This window comes from Emys orbicularis, chromosome 4 (genome assembly GCF_028017835.1).
Source record: "Emys orbicularis isolate rEmyOrb1 chromosome 4, rEmyOrb1.hap1, whole genome shotgun sequence".
Lineage (NCBI taxonomy): Eukaryota > Metazoa > Chordata > Testudines > Emydidae > Emys > Emys orbicularis.
This window is the reverse complement of record NC_088686.1, coordinates 61,202,602-61,223,467: the sequence shown is the minus strand read 5'-3', so window position 1 is coordinate 61,223,467 and position 20,866 is coordinate 61,202,602. Positions and strand designations below refer to the sequence as shown.

The 20,866-nt window shown below is 47.3% G+C and overlaps 2 protein-coding genes across 2 annotated transcripts; both read left to right on the top strand.

Annotated features, from left to right (window-relative positions):
- The first annotated feature begins 6,529 nt into the window (after window positions 1–6,529).
- LOC135878564 (sepiapterin reductase-like) lies at window positions 6,530–7,380 on the top strand. The gene has a single exon (XM_065404268.1). It carries the CDS (start codon window positions 6,545–6,547, stop codon window positions 7,358–7,360), a length of 816 nt encoding a protein of 271 aa, XP_065260340.1. The 5' UTR covers window positions 6,530–6,544; the 3' UTR covers window positions 7,361–7,380.
- Window positions 7,381–17,902: 10,522 nt separating this feature from the next.
- LOC135878473 (sepiapterin reductase-like) lies at window positions 17,903–18,929 on the top strand. Its single transcript, XM_065404150.1, is given in 2 exon segments — window positions 17,903–17,968; window positions 17,971–18,929. Coding segments are annotated over 2 exon segments (897 nt in total). The 3' UTR covers window positions 18,802–18,929.
- The last annotated feature ends 1,937 nt before the right edge of the window (window positions 18,930–20,866 follow it).

Sequence of the window (20,866 nt, the reverse complement as noted above, 5' to 3'; positions counted from 1 at the left end):
TAGAAAATTTTGAAAGGGCCTGCCTTGGATACAGCATCACTACAGACCAGTACATGGTAGAGCTGAGGCCGCAGCTCAGTGGACCTTTAGCAGAGGTGGCGGCTGAAATGCCTAAGGAACACATGAACAGTTATGAACTTTTTAAAAATAAGGCCAGAATCAGAATGGGGCTAACACCTGAGCATGCCCGTCGGCGGTTCAGGGCCCTAAGGTGGAAACCAGACGTGTCATTTACCCGACATGCCTATCACATTGACAAAAATTGTGATGCCTGGGTATCAGGAGCAAATGTTAAATCTCTGGAAGATCTGGTTTCCCTAGTAAAAATGGAGCAGTTTTTAGAGGGTGTTCCTGAGGAAATAGAAAGGTACATCCTAGATGGGAAGCCCAAAACTGTAACCGAGGCGGGGGAGATTGGAGCCAAATGGGTGGAGGTGGCAGAAAAGAAAAAAACTAGTAGCAGTTGGAGCGAATATCAGAAGGGGCAAGCCTTACCACCGGGGACAAAACCTTACCACCGGGGACAACCCAAGGCCCCACCCACATCCCAAGGGAAACCCCAGACGCCTTCTCACCCCACCACACCAGTCTCCACCAACCAACATCGCCCCAGTGATACCTTAGCAGGGCGATGTTTTAAATGTAATGAACTGGGACATATAAAGGCTCACTGCCCCAAGAACCCCAACCGATTACAGTTCATTACCCCACAATCACACCAAAGATCCCCAGACCCAGATGCCTCTCTCATACCCTCGGAGCGAAGGGAAACCTTGAGAGTGGGCAGAAAGAAGGTTATCGCTTGGAGGGACACTGGGGCACAAGTGTCAACTATCCACCAATCCCTAGTGGACCCCAAACTCATCAACCCGGAGGTTCCAGTGACAATTCAACCCTTCATGTCACAGTCTGTAACCTTGCCTACAGCCGAGTTGCATGTTCAGTACAAGGGCTGGTCAGGAATGTGGACTTTTGCAATCTATGACAATTATCCCATCCCCATGCTGCTGGGGGAAGACTTGGCCAACCATGTGAAGCTAGCCAAGAGGGTGGGAATAGTCACCCGCAGCAAGGCTAAGCAAGCTTTCACCCCCATCCCTGTTCCTGAGCCATCCACCAGGGCCCTGTCTGTGTTACCAGAGACCCAAACAAAGGTGGTGGAACCGGATCCCCTGCCAATGACTGCAACAGCCGTAGTGGATCCAATCCCAGAGACCCAGCCAAAGCCAGTCCCAGAACCGGAACTGGCAACGCAACCAGCACCAGAACCATTGCCAGCACTGAGTCCAGCGCTTGCAAACCCGTCTACCACTCCAACGCCAGAGGGCACCAGCGAGCCTGAACTGGCAGAAGCAGGAGATAACCCTACCCAAGAGGCTCAGCCAGAGCCTGAAATACCACATAGTGCACCAGCGGACAGCGGTTCACAGTCAATGGAAACAGCCCCAGCACCTGCATCGCTTCCAGAGGGACCAAGCCCCAGTCCACAGTCCAAGGAGGAACTGATGTCTCCAGCATCAAGGGAACAGTTTCAGGCCAAGCAGGAAGCAGATGACAGCCTTCAGAAAGCTTGGGCGGCGGCACGGAGCACCCCACCGCCTCTCAGCTCTTCTAAGCGATCCCGGTTTGTTGTAGAACAAGGACTTTTATACAAGGAGACTCTTTCTGGTGGGCACCAGGAAGACTGGCATCCTCAAAGACAGTTGGTAGTTCCCACTAAGTATCGGGTAAAGCTCTTGAGCTTAGCCCATGATCATCCCAGTGGCCATTCTGGGGTGAACAGAACCAAAGACCGGTTGGGGAAGTCCTTCCACTGGGAGGGAATGGGCAAGGACGTTGCTAATTATGTCCGGTCTTGTGAGGTGTGCCAACGAGTGGGAAAGCCCCAAGACCAGGTTAAAGCCCCTCTCCAGCCACTACCCATAATTGAGGTCCCATTTCAGCGAGTAGCTGTGGATATTCTAGGTCCTTTCCCAAAGAAGACACCCAGAGGAAAGCAGTACATACTGACTTTCATGGATTTTGCTACCCGATGGCCGGAAGCAGTACCCTTAAGCAACACCAGGGCTAAAAGTGTGTGCCAGGCATTAGCAGACATTTTTGCCAGGGTAGGTTGGCCCTCCGACATCCTTACAGATTCGGGAACTAATTTCCTGGCAGGGACCATGAAAAACCTGTGGGAAGCCCATGGGGTGAATCACTTGGTTGCCACCCCTTACCACCATCAAACCAATGGCCTGGTGGAGAGGTTTAATGGAACTTTGGGGGCCATGATACGTAAATTCGTAAATGAACACTCCAATGATTGGGACCTAGTGTTGCAGCAGTTGCTTTTTGCCTACAGGGCTGTACCACATCCCAGTTTAGGGTTTCACCATTTGAACTTGTGTATGGCCGCGAGGTTAAGGGGCCATTACAGTTGGTGAAGCAGCAATGGGAGGGGTTTACACCTTCTCCAGGAACTAACATTCTAGACTTTGTAAGCAACCTACAAAGCACCCTCCGACACTCTTTAGCCCTTGCTAAAGAAAACCTAAAGGATGCTCAGGAAGAGCAAAAGGCCTGGTATGATAAACATTCCAGAGAACAGTCCTTCAAAGTAGGAGACCGAGTCATGGTCTTAAAGGAGCTCCAGGCCCATAAAATGGAAGCGTCGTGGGAAGGACCATTCACGGTCCAGGAGCGCCTAGGAGCTGTTAACTATCTCATAGCCTCCCCCACCTCCAACATAAAGCCTAAGTATACCATGTTAATTCTCTTAAGCCCTTTTATTCCAGAGAATTAAACGTTTGCCAGTTTACAGCCCAGGAAACAGATGACGCGGAGTGGCCTGAAGGTGTCTACTACGAAGGAAAAAGGGATGGTGGCGTGGAAGAGGTGAACCTCTCCGCGACCCTTGGACGTCTGCAGCGACAGCAGATCAAGGAGCTGTGCACAAGCTTTTCACCAATTTTCTCAGCCACTCCAGGATGGACCGAACGGGCATACCACTCCATTGACATAGGTAATGCTCACCCAATTAGAACCCCACCCTACCGGGAGTCACCTCATGCCCAAACTGCTATACAAAGGGAGATCCAGGACATGCTACAGATGGATATAATCCGCCCCTCTAACAGTGCATGGGCATCTCCAGTGGTTCTAGTTCCCAAACCAGATGGGGAAATACGCTTTTGCGTGGACTACCGTAAGCTAAATGCTGTAACTCGTCCTGACAACTATCCAATGCCACGCACAGATGAGCTATTGGAGAAATTGGGACATGCCCAATTCATCTCTACTTTAGACTTAACCAAAGGGTACTGGCAAGTACCACTAGATGAACCCACTAAGGAAAGGTCAGCCTTCGTCACCCAGGCAGGGGTGAATGAATTCAATGTACTCCCTTTCGGGTTGCGAAATGCACCCGCCACCTTCCAAAGACTTGTAGATTGTCTCCTAGCGGGATTGGGAGAATCTGCAGTTGCCTACCTCGATGATGTGGCCATTTTTTCTGATTCATGGACAGAACACCTGGAGCACCTGGAAAAAGTCTTCGAGCGCATCCGGCAGGCAGGACTAACTGTTAAGGCTAAAAAGTGTCAAATAGGCCAAAACAGAGTGACGTACCTGGGGCACCAGGTGGGTCAAGGAACTATAAATCCCCTACAGGCCAAAGTGGATGCTATCCAAAAGTGGCCGGTTCCAAAGTCAAAGAAACAGGTCCAATCCTTCTTAGGCTTGGCCGGATATTATAGGCGATTTGTACCACACGACAGCCAAATCGCCGCCCCGCTGACAGACCTAACCAGAAAGAAACAGCCAAATGCAGTTCAGTGGACTGATGAGTGTCAAAAGGCCTTTAACCAGCTTAAGGCGACACTCATGTCTGACCCTGTGCTAAGGGCCCCAGACTTTGACAAACCGTTCCTAGTAACCACAGATGCGTCCGAGCGGGGCGTGGGAGCAGTTTTAATGCAGGAAGGACCGGATCAAGAATTCCATCCTGTCGTGTTTCTCAGCAAGAAACTGTCTGAGAGGGAAAGCCACTGGTCAATCAGTGAAAAGGAATGCTACGCCATTGTGTACGCGCTGGAAAAGCTACGCCCATATGTTTGGGGACGGCATTTCCAACTACAAACAGACCATGCTGCGCTACAGTGGCTTCATACCACCAAGGGGAATAACAAAAAATTTCTTCGGTGGAGTTTAGCTCTCCAAGATTTTGATTTTGAAATACAACACATTTCAGGGGCTTCTAACAAAGTGGCTGATGCACTCTCCCGGGAAAGTTTCCCAGAATCAACTGGTTAAAAATTGTTCTTGGAATGTGGAACATATTGTTAGTTTTTATATAATCAGTAGTATGTCTAAAGGTGCATGTGTCTTATTAACTCTGTTTTCTCCTAGAGCTCCAGGAAGAAATCACAGCCAGTGTGGAACCGGCTGTCCAACACTATCTGTGATTTGGGGGGCATGTCATAACTATAAAGGGAAGGGTAACAGCTCTCCTGTGTACAGTACTATAAAATCCCTCCTGGCCAGAGACTCCAAAATCCTTTTACCTGTAAAGGGTTAAGAAGCTCAGGTAACCTGGCTGACACCTGACCCAAAGGACCAATAAGGGGACAAGATACTTTCAAATCTTGCGGGGGGAGAAGGCTTTTGTTTGTGCTCTTTGTTTTGGGGGTTGTTCGCTCTTGGGACTGAGAGGGACCAGACATCAATCCAGGTTCTCCACATCTTTCTGAACAAGTCTCTCATATTTCAAACTTGTAAGTAAACAGCCAGGCAAGGCGTGTTAGTTTACCTTTGTTTTCTCAACTTGTAAATGTACCTTTTACTAGAGTGTTTATCTCTGTTTGCTGTACTTTGAACCTAAGGCTAGAGGGGGGTCCTCTGAGCTCTTTAAGTTTGATTACCCTGTAAAGTTATTTTCCATCCTGATTTTACAGAGATGATTTTTACCTTTTTCTTTAATTAAAAGCCTTCTTTTTAAGAACCTGATTGATTTTTCCTTGTTTTTAGATCCAAGGGGGTTGGATCTTGATCCACCAGGAGTTGGTGGAGGAAGGAGGGGGGATGGTTAATTTCTCCTTGTTTTAAGATCCATGGGGTTTGGATCTGTATTCACCAGGGAATTGGTGAAGAGTCTCTCAAGGCTACCCAGGGAAGGGAATTAGCTTTGGGAGTGGTGGCAGCGGACCAGATCTAAGCTGGTAGTTAAGCTTAGAAGTTTTCATGCAGGCCCCCACATTTGTAGTCTAAAGTTCAAAGTGGGGAAGCAGCCTTGACAGTATTATTCCGCTCCTTGCAACAGCCAGTCTCGCTGACATTTCTTGAAAGAGGAGGTATCTGCCTTTCCAAACAATCAAGGCTGAACGAGGAAATGACGGCTCAGTGATATATGAGAAAATAATTTTAGGAGTTATGATTAATCTTATGGGATACAAACAGTAGAAATGAGAAATGCTGCAATCCAGGTGTCAGGAAAGCAGACATTAACTGTTAATGAATTCCTCCATTTAAGGGAGATTGGTGAAGCATTAGCCTTAGATCAATAAGAGTTAATAAGGAAGCAGGATATGCATATTGTGCCTCGGGCAAATTTTACAATTTTGCTCTCTCTGTCCCTTTGTTTAGTTCGCACCCTTTGATCTGTGTAAATAAGACTGTTTGAATCTTGCATGGGGCTCACATTATCTGAATGTATTAGCAGAGCACTGTGCTAATAAAACAGAGTGGTCTGACAAACTATGAGTCCTGAGTCTAACTTTGACAATTCCTTATGCATATGCAGTCAACCAAACATTCAGAAGCAAATACCAAAAAAATGCATGTAATTTGCTGATTTAGCCTTATTTCTGTTGTCATTCTCTAGGCAGGCAGTGACTTAAGGCTTCCATAGAAGCCTTCCGTAGAAGCATCTTCACAGTTTTAAAATGTACAACTATATATAACCCCCTATATATATAAAATGAGCAAAATATTCCTCTTTAGGGCCGCCAGTGGGCTAGCTTTCCAGCCATCATTTATAAGTATTGATAATGACGTGTCCTTTCACTCCAATTTGCACAGCTAAAATGCCCACTTCATTTTTATTGAAAACTGCCCACGGATAACTAGGCGGAGAACTCCTGCTCTCTATACCCTTTTGTGCAATTATTTGTATGCAAAATGTTGCCTTCAGGATTCAGTGACTATGTCCATCTCCATATTGGCAGAAGTCAGCTCTAGAAGAAGCTACAAACCAGGTTCAATTGAAAGCCAAAATTTCAAGGAGTTTTCCCAGCAAGAGCTGAACCATCCAAACCTCCTGAGTCTGCATCAGTGGGTTGGAAATCTTAGTAGCACAGGCTCTCGACAAAAAATTCTCCTCTCAGGCATGCCAGCATAGATCAGGAGGAACTCCACTGAAGGCACATGAGGTAGGGTTGCCAAGTTGGGTTGGTTGCAGCTGACTGCAGGTGGAATCACGTGCTGCTTAAAACCGGCCCATTGGCCTATTCATCCAGCCCCGCCCTCTCTCTAGCTGCAGTCCAGAACAGGCAGCCAGAGCGAGCAGATGGCAGCTGGAGAGAGAGCCGGGGAAAGGCAGCTCTCCTTGGGCAAGGCCGCCTGCATCCTCACCGGGGCATCCCGGGGCTTCGGCCGGAGCCTGGCCCTGCTGCTGGCCCCGCGGCTGGAGACTGGCTCCGTCCTAATCCAGGTGGCCCGATCCCAGGGGGGCTTGGCCGAGCTGGAGGCTGAGCTGCGGTGCAGTTTCCCCAGCTTGAAAGTGCATTCCGTCCAGGCTGATCTGAGCACGGAGGACGGGCTACAGCTGGTGCTCCGAGCAGTCCAGGACAAGCTGCCGGGAGCGGCTGATCTGGAGCGACTCCTCGTCATCAACAACGCAGGATCAGTTGGAGACATTTCCAAATCCTTTCTGGATTTCACCAGCCCAGCTGAAGTCAACAGCTACTTTGCCTTCAATGTCACCTCGGCGCTCTGCCTCACATCCTCCATCCTGAAGGCCTTCCCGGGGCACCCTGGCTTGAGCAAGACTGTTGTGAACATCTCTTCGCTGTGTGCCCTGAAGCCTTTCAAGAGCTTGATGTTGTACTGCACTGGGAAGGCCTCGCGGGACATGATGTTCCAGGTGCTGGCACTTGAAAACCCGGAGGTTAGAGTGCTCAGCTATGTCCCAGGGCATCTGGACACAGAAATGCAGCAGCTGTCCCGCACAAAGTCCGGAGACCCGGAAGTGCGCGAGCATTTCCTCCGCATGAAGCAGAGCGGGCAGCTGCTGGACTGCAGCGTGTCCGCCCAGAAGCTAGTGACTCTGCTGCTGCAGGACACGTTCGCCTCGGGGGCACACATAGACTTCTATGAACTCTAACCCGCCAGCCTGCTGCTTCCCCCCGCCTCGGCGTCTGCTTCTGCAACTGAGCTACGTATAAAATGCCCTCGGCTTTCAGAAGGGAAACCAACCACCGGACTGTGACTCTCATTTCAATTACACAGCTTAATTTTGAAGTACGTTAGTCGTGATTTTAAGACTTTCTGCATTTTTTGACTGCAAATGGGAGTATGTGATCCTTAGATTGTCTGCGACCTGGTGTCCATTTGCTGCGGCTGCTCTTGGGTAATACAAAGCTTTCTAGCATAAGGTGAACAAAACCAAACATCATGGGCCATATTCCCAGTTACTCATTTCTCCACGTGGGGCAGGAGGAGAGTGGGGGATGTGTGGAAGGTGACCTTTGCATGCCCTGTATTCTACGACTGTTCAAGGTCCCCAGTGTAAATTTGAGCAACTTTCTCAGCCTCTGGATGCTGGAAAGCAGAGAATAGCATAGTTCAGTGCACTCTGGTCGAGCCCCCTACACCAGGGACTGGGACGGGGCTAGCAAATAACCCTAATGCCAGTTCTACAATGGCTGTTTCCAGGATTTCTGCACGCTTGCCCCCAATTCTTTTCCTGGTCCGTACAGCAATGAATTGGGATTTATGAACACTGCTGATTTGTTACACGTGATCTTGTGAAAGCAGTGCAGTTAATGCTATTGGAAGCAATAATCTTTACATTATTACATGATAACATGTGTTAATGCCACTGCATTTATCTCTTGATAAGTCATTTAGCCCTGTGAGTCATTCATTTGGAAACAGCGAGACTTAAGTGGGACAAACATACACTTTGGCATACTGTTTCTGTAGCATTGTATGATAAAGACAGCATTCAAAGGTCCAGCCTCAGCGTGAAATAGAGCAACCTTACCACTGCTGTACTATATGCCTTCCAGATTTGAACACCCTCAAAATTCGGGAGTGCTCAAGCTCAATTTGGGCAGCTGTTACTTTATTTCTCCCAAATCAAATATACTGATCCACTGTAACTTGCTGTAGAAAAAGTAGAATAAATTGAGCAAGAAATGCTTCCCAGTGGTTATTAGGACTGGATTGCTATTTTCAACAGCCATTGCTTTTTTTATTATTAATTATTATTATTTTTTAAGTTTTAGTTTTATTTGTTTAAAAGGAAGACAGTGATATTGCATTTGCAAATTCCCCATAGAAACAAAGAATGGAACAAAAGAATAATAAAGGCACCTCAACTTTTCCTCATTTATGTAGGACAGTCTTATAGTATGCATCCAGATAGCCTCCAATCACACAAGCTGAAAATTGTTCCACTTTACTGCAGTTCTGTAACCATATGGGAACCAATCCTGTCTGTGTTCTGTGCACATCTAAAATTCCTGCTGAATGACCCACCCTGGGAGCGAGTTACCAGTGACCCAGGGCTGGGACAGCAGGAGGGTGCAGTGGGGGGTGGAGGAGAGCAGCCAAAATTTGTTTTGCTTGGGGCAGCAAAAAACCTAGAGCTGGCCCTGCACTCACATACTCAAAGAGCCAGGACAGTACAGGAGGGGCAGCAACTCTTCTTTTTTCTCTTCCAAGACAAAAGTGGATAAAACAAAACAGAACTATCTGCTGGTCCCTGAGAGACTTTCCATTCTCTTCACCATCAGTCCCAGGGAACTTTCTGACTATGCTGACAGTGTTCCCCAACCACACCTTATCGTTAGTACTGTTTCCACAATACTATTCATATGGAGCCCTGAAATTGGCTGCAAGATTTCTGAGGGTAAAGTTGCATGGTCCAAACATGTAGCCAATACCCTCCTCTGCTTTTCTTTTAGTTCCATTAGTCATCATCTCCAAGTTGCTTATTAATTCCTTGACAAGTTGATACAAGATTGGAGATGATATTCTGCTGGGGTGGCAACAATAGGGAAAATGACAAATTTTCTTTGGTATTATTCCGCTCCTTGCCACAGCCTGTCTCGCTGAGATTTCTTGAAAGAGGAGGTATCTTCCTTTCCAAACAATCAAGGCTGAACGAGGAAATGACGGCTCAGTGATATATGAGAAAATAATTTTAGGAGTTATGATTAATCTTATGGGATACAAACAGCACTTTTTAAAAGCAGAGAAAAAACAAGAGCATGACTCATGTCACTGCATAAGTTTCTACTGTGCAGTTTCTGTCGTAAAATGAAGCAGCAGCATAGCTGCCCTGACAGCCAGGTGATACAGAGAGCTGGATGAAACACAGGGAATGCGTTTAACGTACACTGTTGCACCCCTCTTCCAAAAAGATCCAAATGCGCTTTGCAGACTGTATATATTAGGATCACTCGTTGACTATTAAAATGACACTACATCTGAGGCAGAATGCAAAATACATTCTGCGTCAGCAACACTATATAACAGTTCTTAGGGAGAAAAGTAAAGCAACCTAGCTACCATAGTGACTAGGCATTTTATAATATTCTATCTGGGAATGTGTCTCCAGTTGAAATTAGATGGAATTTAGGCAGCATGTAATTAGCCAAAGTAGGAGCAGCCAGGATATGGGCTAATAGATCTACTCATGCAAAAAGTACGATGCAAACTTTAATGATTACAAGTGACAAGGAATTTTCTTTTATGCCCTCTCTGAGAGGTGATACTAGTAGCAGCACAGTGTCCCATAGCATCACACTAGGACAGAGTTTGAAAAGATTCTGTGGAAAGAATACCACCTTCAGAATTGCTAACATCACTTATTCCTGCAGCATTCTTGCAGCTCTATCCAAGTATACTGACCAGCCCAGACCCTGCATAGTGTACAGCGGTTCTCAGGACAATTTTTTGGTGGCCCCAGAGTGTGGCCACCAACTTTTGCCCATGGCCACTCTCACTTTTGCCTAAAATATTTAATTAGCTTTAGGAAAAACAAATAAATACGTACATACACAGGTCCAAATCATTGTCATTTATTTATTGCTAGGTAGTAAGTCTGTTGTGAAAAGTGATATTAACAAACACACAAATATCATTTTTCACAGCAGACTTACTCAGCCCTACCAAGACTGGAGACAAATTAAGCCCAGGATGGGGGGTCAGAAGAGGCAGCGGGAATCTGGAGCCCGAACCCCTGCAGCCAGAGCCCAAAGGTTGGGCCCCAGGTGTCTCCAGAGGGGGGTAGGGCCCAACCCATGCTGGTGGCCTCAGCAATCAACACCTAGGTGGAGCATCCATGAGCAAGGGAGGGGATGAGGGGAGACTACTTCCCCCCCTCCCACCCTCCGCCATCACAGCCCAGATTGCCGTGGGGGCAAGAAAAGCCCCTGGTGGCCACATTTGAGAAACGCTGGTATAGGATATCTGATGAGATTATAGCACAAGGTGGAATGGCAACTGGCTTTCTTGAGGCTGGTGATGGAAAAAGAGAAATTAATGATAACCAAGATAAAACTAAGTAAAAGCCTATTTTACATAGTATATGTGGGGGCTATATCTTTTGAAAAGCTTTAGATTCACTTCATGCTCACATTCTCTTTGCTACTCTGTGCAAGGGACCAGAATATGGACTTTTTCAAAAGGTAAATTCTAAACAAGTGATACAGTGTGGGGGACTTGTCTCCTAGTCTCCAGTTGTCCTATGCAGGCTCCCTAGTGGCAGTTCAGCATTGAAGTGCAGGAGAAAACTGCCCACCTCCTTCGGGTGGGAGGCTTGGCCCAAGATCAGTCTTTCCCTACACTCTGTTCAGAGAAGGAGCTAGCACAGGGGTAGACAATCTATGGCACGTGTGCCAAAGGCGGCACGCGAGCTGATTTTCAGTGGCACTCGCACTGGCCGGGTCCTGGCCACCGGTCCGGGGGGTTCTGCATTTTAATTTAATTTTAAATGAAGCTTCTTAAATATTTTTAAAACCTTATTTACTTTACATACAACAATAGTTTCGTTATTTATTACAGACTTATAGAAAGAGACCTTCTAAAACGTTAAAATGTCTGACTGGCACACGAAACATTAAATTAGAGTGAATAAATGAAGACTCAGCAAACCACTTCTGAAAGGTTGCCAACCCCTGAGCTAGAGGTTGGTCTGCTCCTTCCTTTCCCACCCAAGAGCTGGCTGGGAAGGAGCAGGTCCTCTTGCAGTGCATTGGTATTGTCATCTTCATTGTTTGCACTGTCACTTCACATTTTCAAAGCACTTTACAGACATTAGCTAGAAGCCTGAAGCTAATCAGCTTCCTTTAGCATCACTGTGATAAAGAGATACTTTATCTGTGATAAAGAGATGACCATCACTGTGATAAAGAGATACACATCTGTGAAAGTGAAATGAATTATATTAAAGAAATAGAATGAATTAAAGAATGCTGTATGTACCTTTAAGTAGAAATGAGAAATGCTGCAATCCAGGTGTCAGGAAAGCAGACATTAACTGTTAATGAATTGCTCCATTTAAGGGCGATTGGTGAAGCATTAGCCTTAGATCAATAAGAGTTAATAAGGAAGCAGGATATGCATATTGTGCCTCGGGCAAATTTTACAATTTTGCTCTCTCTGTCCCTTTGTTTAGTTCTGTGTAAATAAGACTGTTTGAATCTTGCATGGGGCTCACATTATCTGAATGTATTAGCAGAGCGCTGTGCTAATAAAACAGAGTGGTCTGACAAATAAGAACATAAGAACATAAGAAAGGCCGTACCGGGTCAGACCAAAGGTCCATCTAGCCCAGTATCCTGTCTACCGACAGTGGCCAATGCCAGGTGCCCCAGAGGGAGTGAACCTAACAGGCAATGATCAAGTGAACTCTCTCCTGCCATCCATCTCCACCCTCTGACAGACAGAGGCTAGGGACACCATTCCTTACCCGTCCTGGCTAATAGCCATTAATGGACTTAACCACCATGAATTTATCCAGTTCTCTTTTAAACTCTGTTACAGTCCTAGCCTTCACAACCTCCTCAGGTAAGGAGTTCCACAAGTTGACTGTGCGCTGTGTGAAGAAGAACTTCCTTTTATTTGTTTTAAACCTGCTGCCTATTAATTTCATTTGATGACCCCTAGTTCTTGTATTATGGGAATAAGTAAATAACTTTTCCTTATCCACTTTCTCCACATCACTCATGATTTTATATACCTCTATCATATCCCCCCTTAGTCTCCTCTTTTCCAAGCTGAAGAGTCCTAGCCTCTTTAATCTCTCCTCATATGGGACCCGTTCCAAACCCTTAATCATTTTAGTTGCCCTTTTCTGAACCTTTTCTAGTGCCAGTATATCTTTTTTGAGATGAGGAGACCACATCTGTACGCAGTATTCGAGATGAGGGCGTACCAGCGATTTATATAAGGGCAATAATATATTCTCAGTCTTATTCTCTATCCCCTTTTTAATGATTCCTAACATCCTGTTTGCTTTTTTGACCGCCTCTGCACACTGCGTGGACATTTTCAGAGAACTATCCACGATGACTCCAAGATCTTTTTCCTGACTTGTTGTAGCTAAATTAGCCCCCATCATATTGTATGTATAGTTGGGGTTATTTTTTCCAATGTGCATTACTTTACATTTATCCACATTGAATTTCATTTGCCATTTTGTTGCCCAATCACTTAGTTTTGTGAGATCTTTTTGAAGTTCTTCACAGTCTGCTTTGGACTTAACTATCTTGAGCAGTTTAGTATCATCTGCAAACTTTGCCACCTCACTGTTTACCCCTTTCTCCAGATCATTTATGAATAAGTTGAATAGGATCGGTCCGAGGACTGACCCTTGGGGAACACCACTAGTTACCCCTCTCCATTCTGAGAATTTACCATTAATTCCTACCCTTTGTTCCCTGTCTTTTAACCAGTTCTCAATCCATGAAAGGACCTTCCCTTTTATCCCATGGCAGCTTAATTTACATAAGAGCCTTTGGTGAGGGACCTTGTCAAAGGCTTTCTGGAAATCTAAGTACACTATGTCCACTGGATCCCCCTTGTTCACATGTTTGTTGACCCCTTCAAAGAATTCTAATAGATTAGTAAGACACGATTTCCCTTTACAGAAACCATGTTGGCTATTGCTCAACAGTTTATGTTTTTCTATGTGTCAGACAATTTTATTCTTAACTATTGTTTCAACTAATTTGCCCAGTACAGACGTTAGACTTACCGGTCTGTAATTGCCAGGATCACCTCTAGAGCCCTTTTTAAATATTGGCATTACATTAGCTAACTTCCAGTCATTGGGTACAGAAGCTGATTTAAAGGACAGGTTACAAACCTTAGTTAACAGTTCCGCAACTTCACATTTGAGTTCTTTCAGAACTCTTGGGTGAATGCCATCTGGTCCCGGTGACTTGTTAATGTTAAGTTTATCAATTAATTCCAAAACCTCCTCTCGTGACACTTCAATCCATGACAGTTCCTCAGATTTGTCACCTACAAAAGCCAGCTCAGGTTTGGGAATCTCCCTAACATCCTCAGCCGTGAAGACTGAAGCAAAGAATCCATTTAGTTTCTCCGCAATGACTTTATCGTCTTTAAGCGCTCCTTTTGTATCTCGATCATCAAGGGGCCCCACTGGTTGTTTAGCAGGCTTCCTGCTTCTGATGTACTTAAAAAACATTTTGTTATTACCTTTGAAGTTTTTGGCTAGCCGTTCTTCAAACTCCTCTTTGGCTTTTCTTATTACATTCTTGCACTTAATTTGGCAGCGTTTATGCTCCTTTCTATTTGCCTCACTAGGATTTGACTTCCACTTTTTAAAGGAAGTCTTTTTATCTCTCACTGCTTCTTTTACATGGTTGTTAAGCCACAGTGGCTCTTTTTTAGTTCTTTTACTGTGTTTCTTATTTTGGGGTATACATTGAAGTTGGGCCTCTATTATGGTGTCTTTAAAAAGCACCCATGCAGCTTGCAGGGATTTCACTTTAGTCACTGTACTTTTTAACTTCTGTTTAACTAACCCCCTCATTTTTGCATAGTTCCCCCTTTTGAAATTAAATGCCACAGTGTTGGGCTGTTGAGATGTTCTTCCCACCACAGGGATGTTGAATGCTATTGTATTATGGTCACTATTTCCAAGCGGTCCTGCTATAGTTACCTCTTGGACCAGCTCCTGCGCTCCACTCAGGACTAAATCTAGAGTTGCCTCTCCCCTTGTGGGTTCCTGTACCAGCTGCTCCATGAAGCAGTCATTTAAAGTATCGAGAAATTTTATCTCTGCATTTCGTCCTGAAGTGAAATGTTCCCAGTCAATATGGGGATAATTGAAATCCCCCACTATTATTGAGTTCTTAATTTTGATAGCCTCTCTAATTTCCCTTAGCATTTCATCATCACTATCACCGTCCTGGTCAGGTGGTCGATAATAGATCCCTAATGTTATAGTCTTATTAGAGCATGAAATTTCTATCCATAGAGATTCTATGGAACATGCAGATTTGCTTAAGATTTTTACTTCATTTGATTGTACATTTTCTTTCACATATAGTGCCACCACCACCCCTACCCCTGCACGACCTGTTCTGTCCTTCCGATATATTTTGTACCCCGGAATGATTGTGTCCCATTGATTGCTCTCAGTCCACCAGGTTTCTGTGATGCCTATTATATCAATATCCTCCTTTATCACAAGGCACTCTAGTTCACCCATCTTATTATTTAGACTTCTAGCATTTGTGTACAAGCACTTTAAAAACTTTTCACTGTTTATTTGTCTGCCCTTTTCTGATGTATCAGATTCTTTTTTATGTGAATGTTTATCATCTTATCTGGCCCCTACTTTATCCTCTTCCATCCTCTGCTCCTGACTATAACCTGGAGATTCTCTATCATTAGACTCTCCCCTAAGAGAAGTCTCTGTCCGATCCACATGCTCCTCTGCAGCAGTCGGCTTTCCCCCATCTCCTAGTTTAAAAACTGCTCTACAACCTTTTTAATGTTTAGTGCCAGCAGTCTGGTTCCACTTTGGTTTAGGTGGAGCCCATCTCTCCTGTATAGGCTCCCCCCATTCCAGAAGTTTCCCCAGTTCCTAATGAATGTAAACCCCTCCTCTCTACACCATCGTCTCATCCACGCATTGAGACTCTGAAGCTCTGCCTGCCTACCTGGCCCTGTGCGTGGAACTGGGAGCATTTCTGAGAATGCCACCATAGAGGTCCTGGATTTCAGTCTCTTCCCTAGCAGCCTAAATTTGGCCTCCAGGACCTCTCTCCTATCCTTCCCTACGTCATTGGTACCTACATGTACCACGACCACTGGCTCCTCCCCAGCACTACACATAAGTCTGTCTAGATGCCTCCAGAGATCCGCAACCTTCGCACCAGGCAGGCAAGTCACCATACGGTTCTCCCGGTCATCACAAACCCAGCTATCTACTTTTCTAATGATTGAATCTCCCAATACTAATACCTGCCTTTTCCTAGCAACTGGAGTTCCCTCCCCCGGAGAGGTAACCTCAGTGCGAGAGGCAACCCCAGCACCGTCTGGAAGGAGGGTCCCAACTATGGGAAGGTTTCCCTCTGCTCCCGTTGACTGCTCTGCTTCCCTGGGCCTTTCATCCTCCTCAACAGCGCAGGGGCTGTCTGACCGGAGGTGGGACAATTCTACAGTGTCCCGGAAAGCCTCATCAACATACCTCTCTGCCTCCCTTAGCTCCTCCAGTTCCCCCACCCTTGCCTCCAGAGTCCGTACGTGGTCTCTGAGGGCCAGGAGCTCCTTGCACCGAATGCACACATACGCCACCCGCCCACAGGGCAGGTAATCATACATGCTACACTCAGTGCAATAAACTGGATAGCCCCCACTCTGCAGCTGGGCTTCTGTCTGCATTGTCTCCTAGTTAATGAAGGGTTGTTTAAAGCAAGAAGTTTTGAATGTAGTTTGGGCTATAGGTTTTAAGGGGAATAAAGGGTATAAGATAGAACCGGCAAGGGACCCGCGCTCCCTTCCTGCTCCCCTTCCAAACTCCCTTGCGAAACTCCCTGTTAGCAGCCCCTGTTCGCAAAAGCCAAACTATGAGTCCTGAGTCTAACTTTGACAATTCCTTATGCATATGCAGTCAACCAAACATTCAGAAGCAAATACCAAAAAAATGCATGTAATTTGCTGATTTAGCCTTATTTCTGTTGTCATTCTCTAGACAGGCAGTGACTTAAGGCTTCCATAGAAGCCTTCCGTAGAAGCATCTTCACAGTTTTAAAATGTACAACTATATATAACCCCCTATATATATAAAATGAGCAAAATATTCCTCTTTAGGGCCACCAGTGGGCTAGCTTTCCAGCCATCATTTATAAGTATTGATAATGACGTGTCCTTTCACTCCAATTTGCACAGCTAAAATGCCCACTTCATTTTTATTGAAAACTGCCCACGGATAACTAGGCGGAGAACTCCTGCTCTCTATACCCTTTTGTGCAATTATTTGTATGCAAAATGTTGCCTTCAGGATTCAGTGACTATGTCCATCCCCATATTGGCAGAAGTCAGCTCTAGAAGAAGCTACAAACCAGGTTCAATTGAAAGCCAAAATTTCAAGGGGTTTTCCCAGCAAGAGCTGAACGTCCTGAGTCTGCATCATTGGGTTGGAAATCTTAGGGTACATCCAGACTACCCGCCAAATCGGCGGGTAGTAATCGATCTATCGGGGATCGATATATCACGTCTCGTCTAGATGCGATATATCGATCCCCGAACGCGCTCCCCATCGATTCCGGAACTCCACCTGGGCGAGCAGCGGTAGCAGAGTCGACGGGGGAGCCGTGGCTGTCGATCCCGTGCCGTGAGGTAAGTCGAAATAAGATACGTCGACTTCAGCTACGCTATTCCCATAGCTGAAGTTGCGTACCTTACATCGACCCCTCCCGCCCCAGTGTAGACCAGCCCTTAGTAGCACAGGCAAAATAGTCCTCTTTAGGGCCCCCAGTGGGCTAGCACCAGCACTGGTCAGAGGGACTCCTGGCCAGTCGAGGCGGGGCGGGGGGGACTCCTGGCAAGGTCAGGGGTCAGTTCCCAGGGGGATGGTAGGACTCTGGCCTGGAATCACACACTTGGCCGGGGAACAGGGTAACCATATTTCAGGTTCCTCAAAAGAGGCCACTGGGGAGGAGGGAGCTGGAGGGGGTATAGTTGGGGGTGCTGGAGGGATGTGTCCGTACTGGGAGGGTTACCTGGGGGGTGCTGGATGGGGTACCTGTGGCCAGGATACTCACTGGAGGTAGGGTGACCAGACAGCACGTGTGAAAAATCGGGACGAAGGTGGGGGGTAAAAGGAGCCAATATAAGAAAAAGACCCCAAAATCGGGACTGTCCCTATAAAATCGGGACATCTGGTCACCCTAACTGGAGGCGAGGGGCAGTGTTACTCCCTGTCACAGTGGCAAGAGCAAGCCCAGGACCCAGTGCCAGCCGTCAGTCAGTGACTCCCTGCGGGACCCCCTTTCCAGGGCTGGAACCGGGGTTGCAGGGGAATGGACCAATCAGCTGCTGCAGTTGCAGGGGAGGCACCAATCCGGGCTCTTTCTGAGCGGCAACTGTCGGCTGCAAAAAAGGACTGGATTTGAATTTTAAAGTGTTTTGTGCAGCTGGCTGCAGGAGGAATCACATGCTTCCTAAAACTGGCCCATTGGCCTATTCATCCAGCCCCACCCTCTCTCTAGCTGCAGAACAGGCAACCAGAGTGAGCAGATGGCAGCTGGAGAGAGAGCCGGGGAAAGGCAGCTCTCCCTGGGCAAGGCCGCCTGCATCCTCACCGGGGCATCCCGGGGCTTCGGCCGGAGCCTGGCCCTGCTGCTGGCCCCGCGGCTGGAGACTGGCTCGTTCCTAATCCCGGTGGCCCGATCCCAGGGGGGCTTGGCCGAGCTGGAGGCTGAGCTGCGGTGCAGTTTCCCCAGCTTGAAAGTGCATTCCGTCCAGGCTGATCTGAGCACGGAGGACGGGCTACAGCTGGTGCTCCGAGCAGTCCAGGACAAGCTGCCGGGAGCGGCTGATCTGGAGCGACTCCTCGTCATCAACAACGCAGGATCAGTTGGAGACATTTCCAAATCCTTTCTGGATTTCACCAGCCCAGCCGAAGTCAACAGCTACTTTGCCTTCAATGTCACCTCGGCGCTCTGCCTCACATCCTCCATCCTGAAGGCCTTCCCGGGGCACCCTGGCTTGTGCAAGACTGTTGTGAACATCTCTTCGCTGTGTGCCCTGAAGCCTTTCAAGACCTGGACGTTGTACTGCACTGGGAAGGCCTCGCGGGACATGATGTTCCAGGTGCTGGCACTTGAAAACCCGGAGGTTAGAGTGCTCAGCTATGCCCCAGGGCCTCTGGACACGGAAATGCAGCAGCTGGCCCGCACAAAGTCCGGAGACCCGGAAGTGCGCGAGCAGTTCCTCCGCATGAAGCAGAGCGGGCAGCTGCTGGACTGCAGCGTGTCCGCCCAGAAGCTAGTGACTCTGCTGCTGCAGGACACGTTCGCCTCGGGGGCACACATAGACTTCTATGAACTCTAACCCGCCAGCCTGCTGCTTCCCCCCGCCTCGGCGTCTGCTTCTGCAACTGAGCTACGTATAAAATGCCCTCGGCTTTCAGAAGGGAAACCAACTACCGGACTGTGACTCTCATTTCAAATATCCACCGGGCGCAGAGCGGACCGCCCAACAAGAGGGGCCTTGGCCGGGTACCCGGGAGCTGTGGTAGCCCTGGGGTTGCCGAGCCAGCACTCCCCGGACAGGTCACGGGGGCAGCAGCACGGGGTTGGGAGGATGCGCAAACAGCGCGGTCACCCTGGCAACCGCCGCCCAGGGCGCCCCCTACTCCCAGCTGCCGGCCCGGCCCGGCCCGGCAGCGCGTCTCCCCCGCCTACGTGGCTCGGGCCCCAAGCTACCCCTCCCCCTCCCCATGTTCAGCAGCGGGCGGTGAAGGTAGTTGCCTCCGATGTTACCGCGCATGCGCAAATGTCCGGCCCCAGTCGCAGCGAGGTGGCTCGTCCCCGGGGAGGGGGCTACGCCGGGCGAAGTGACCAGTCCCAGCCAGGGTCTCGGACTTGGCGGCCGCCGGTGGCGCGGGGCAGGGCCCTCCCTGGGCAGCCGTCGCAAGGCCGCAGCCACCTGCAGCGCTCCTCAGGCCGGGCCTCCGCCGCGGTGACCGCTGCCCCCCAGCCCGGCGCGTTACCTCGCCTTGGCAGAGCCGGGTCAGAGAGAGTAGTTGTGTAAACGGGCACGTGAAATGTCATTGTTATTTTATCAGTCATCAGGGTAAAGGAGGAGCAAGGACGTTTTGTGGCTGGGCTGGGAAATGTTCACGACGGGTTGCAGGGCTGGTTAACCCGGAAGCATTCTTAGTAAGGTGGAAAGTTGACTGTCCATTCCTGTGGCATCAACTTTGTATGTTTGCAAGTGAATACCTGCTAAAAGATACACATATTGTATAAGCTACAAAATTGTGTTTCTTCTGGCTAAGTGTTACCCAGTGCTTAGACTGTAAGTTGTTCAGGGTAGGGACTATATGTTATGTTTGTACATCACCTAGCCCACAATGAAGCTAGAGCATGTAGATGGTTCTGCAGTACAAATTTAATAAATCTGCTTATCATGGGGGGTGCTTGGCCCTTCTGGCTTGATGCCTTATTCCTGGGAAAGTTGATATTACACCCAGAGACTATGATTTTAAGTTTTTACAAACTGGAATAGAATTTTGATATTGTATTGTGCTTCTCATATTCATAGTATCTCACCTACTTTACAAAGCAATGAATGGAATGCATATATGCAAGAACTGTGTACATAAACAAGAATCAGATGCTCACAGTGCCTTGAGTATTAGAACTTTTGTTTGTTGTTTTGTTTTAGGGAGGAAACTGGAATTTGTCTTTTGAAATAGTGCAATGGGTGCTTTGATTTCATGTCCCATCAAAGTGTGGCCCTACTAAGAGTTCAGCCTCCCTTCCCCTCTACCTTTTTTAGACAGCACTGGGCTGCAGCTCAAATCCTACTGTGGAATTTGAACTCTCCAACCTGTGTCCCATCAAGCCCTCCTTTCAAGATCCAGCTTTTTTGCTGTGGTCCCCCCTAGTTATGAAATCATCCCCTCTAAAATAGGTGAGTGTATTAGAACAGACTTGTGGTTCACACACTTACCTTCCATCTCAAAACTGTAAGCACATTTTAAAAGATCTCAGAAGTGCAACTGCTTAATGAATAGCTCAAGATCTACTTTATTTTAAAACACAAGTGCAAACAATTCACAAATATAGACAGTGTTTCAAATTATAAGCCTGTTTAAAAAGGCTCTGCTCTTTTGCATAAAAAGACAGGATACCTGGAAATCACGAAATTTTTTGCAGAAATTTTTTGCATCAAAGTTTCATCCAGGTGGCTAGATGATTTCAAGTTATTTATTACAGCTAAAAGTCTATAGCAAGATCTGTAACAGGGAAGGTGGTAGAGGGAAAGAGGAGGATAAAAACCTCCTAAAGATAATTCAATAATGAGATTAATTTTTTAGGCAGTTGGGGTGCCCTAAAAGAATCCAAATTTCTATGATCTTTATAATTTGGCTGCAAAGTGGGATCCCAGT

Coding starts and splice junctions, on each gene's coding strand:
- LOC135878564 (XM_065404268.1), top strand. CDS start 6,545: ATGGCAGCTGGAGAGAGAGCCGGGGAAAGGCAGCTCTCCTTGGGCAAG.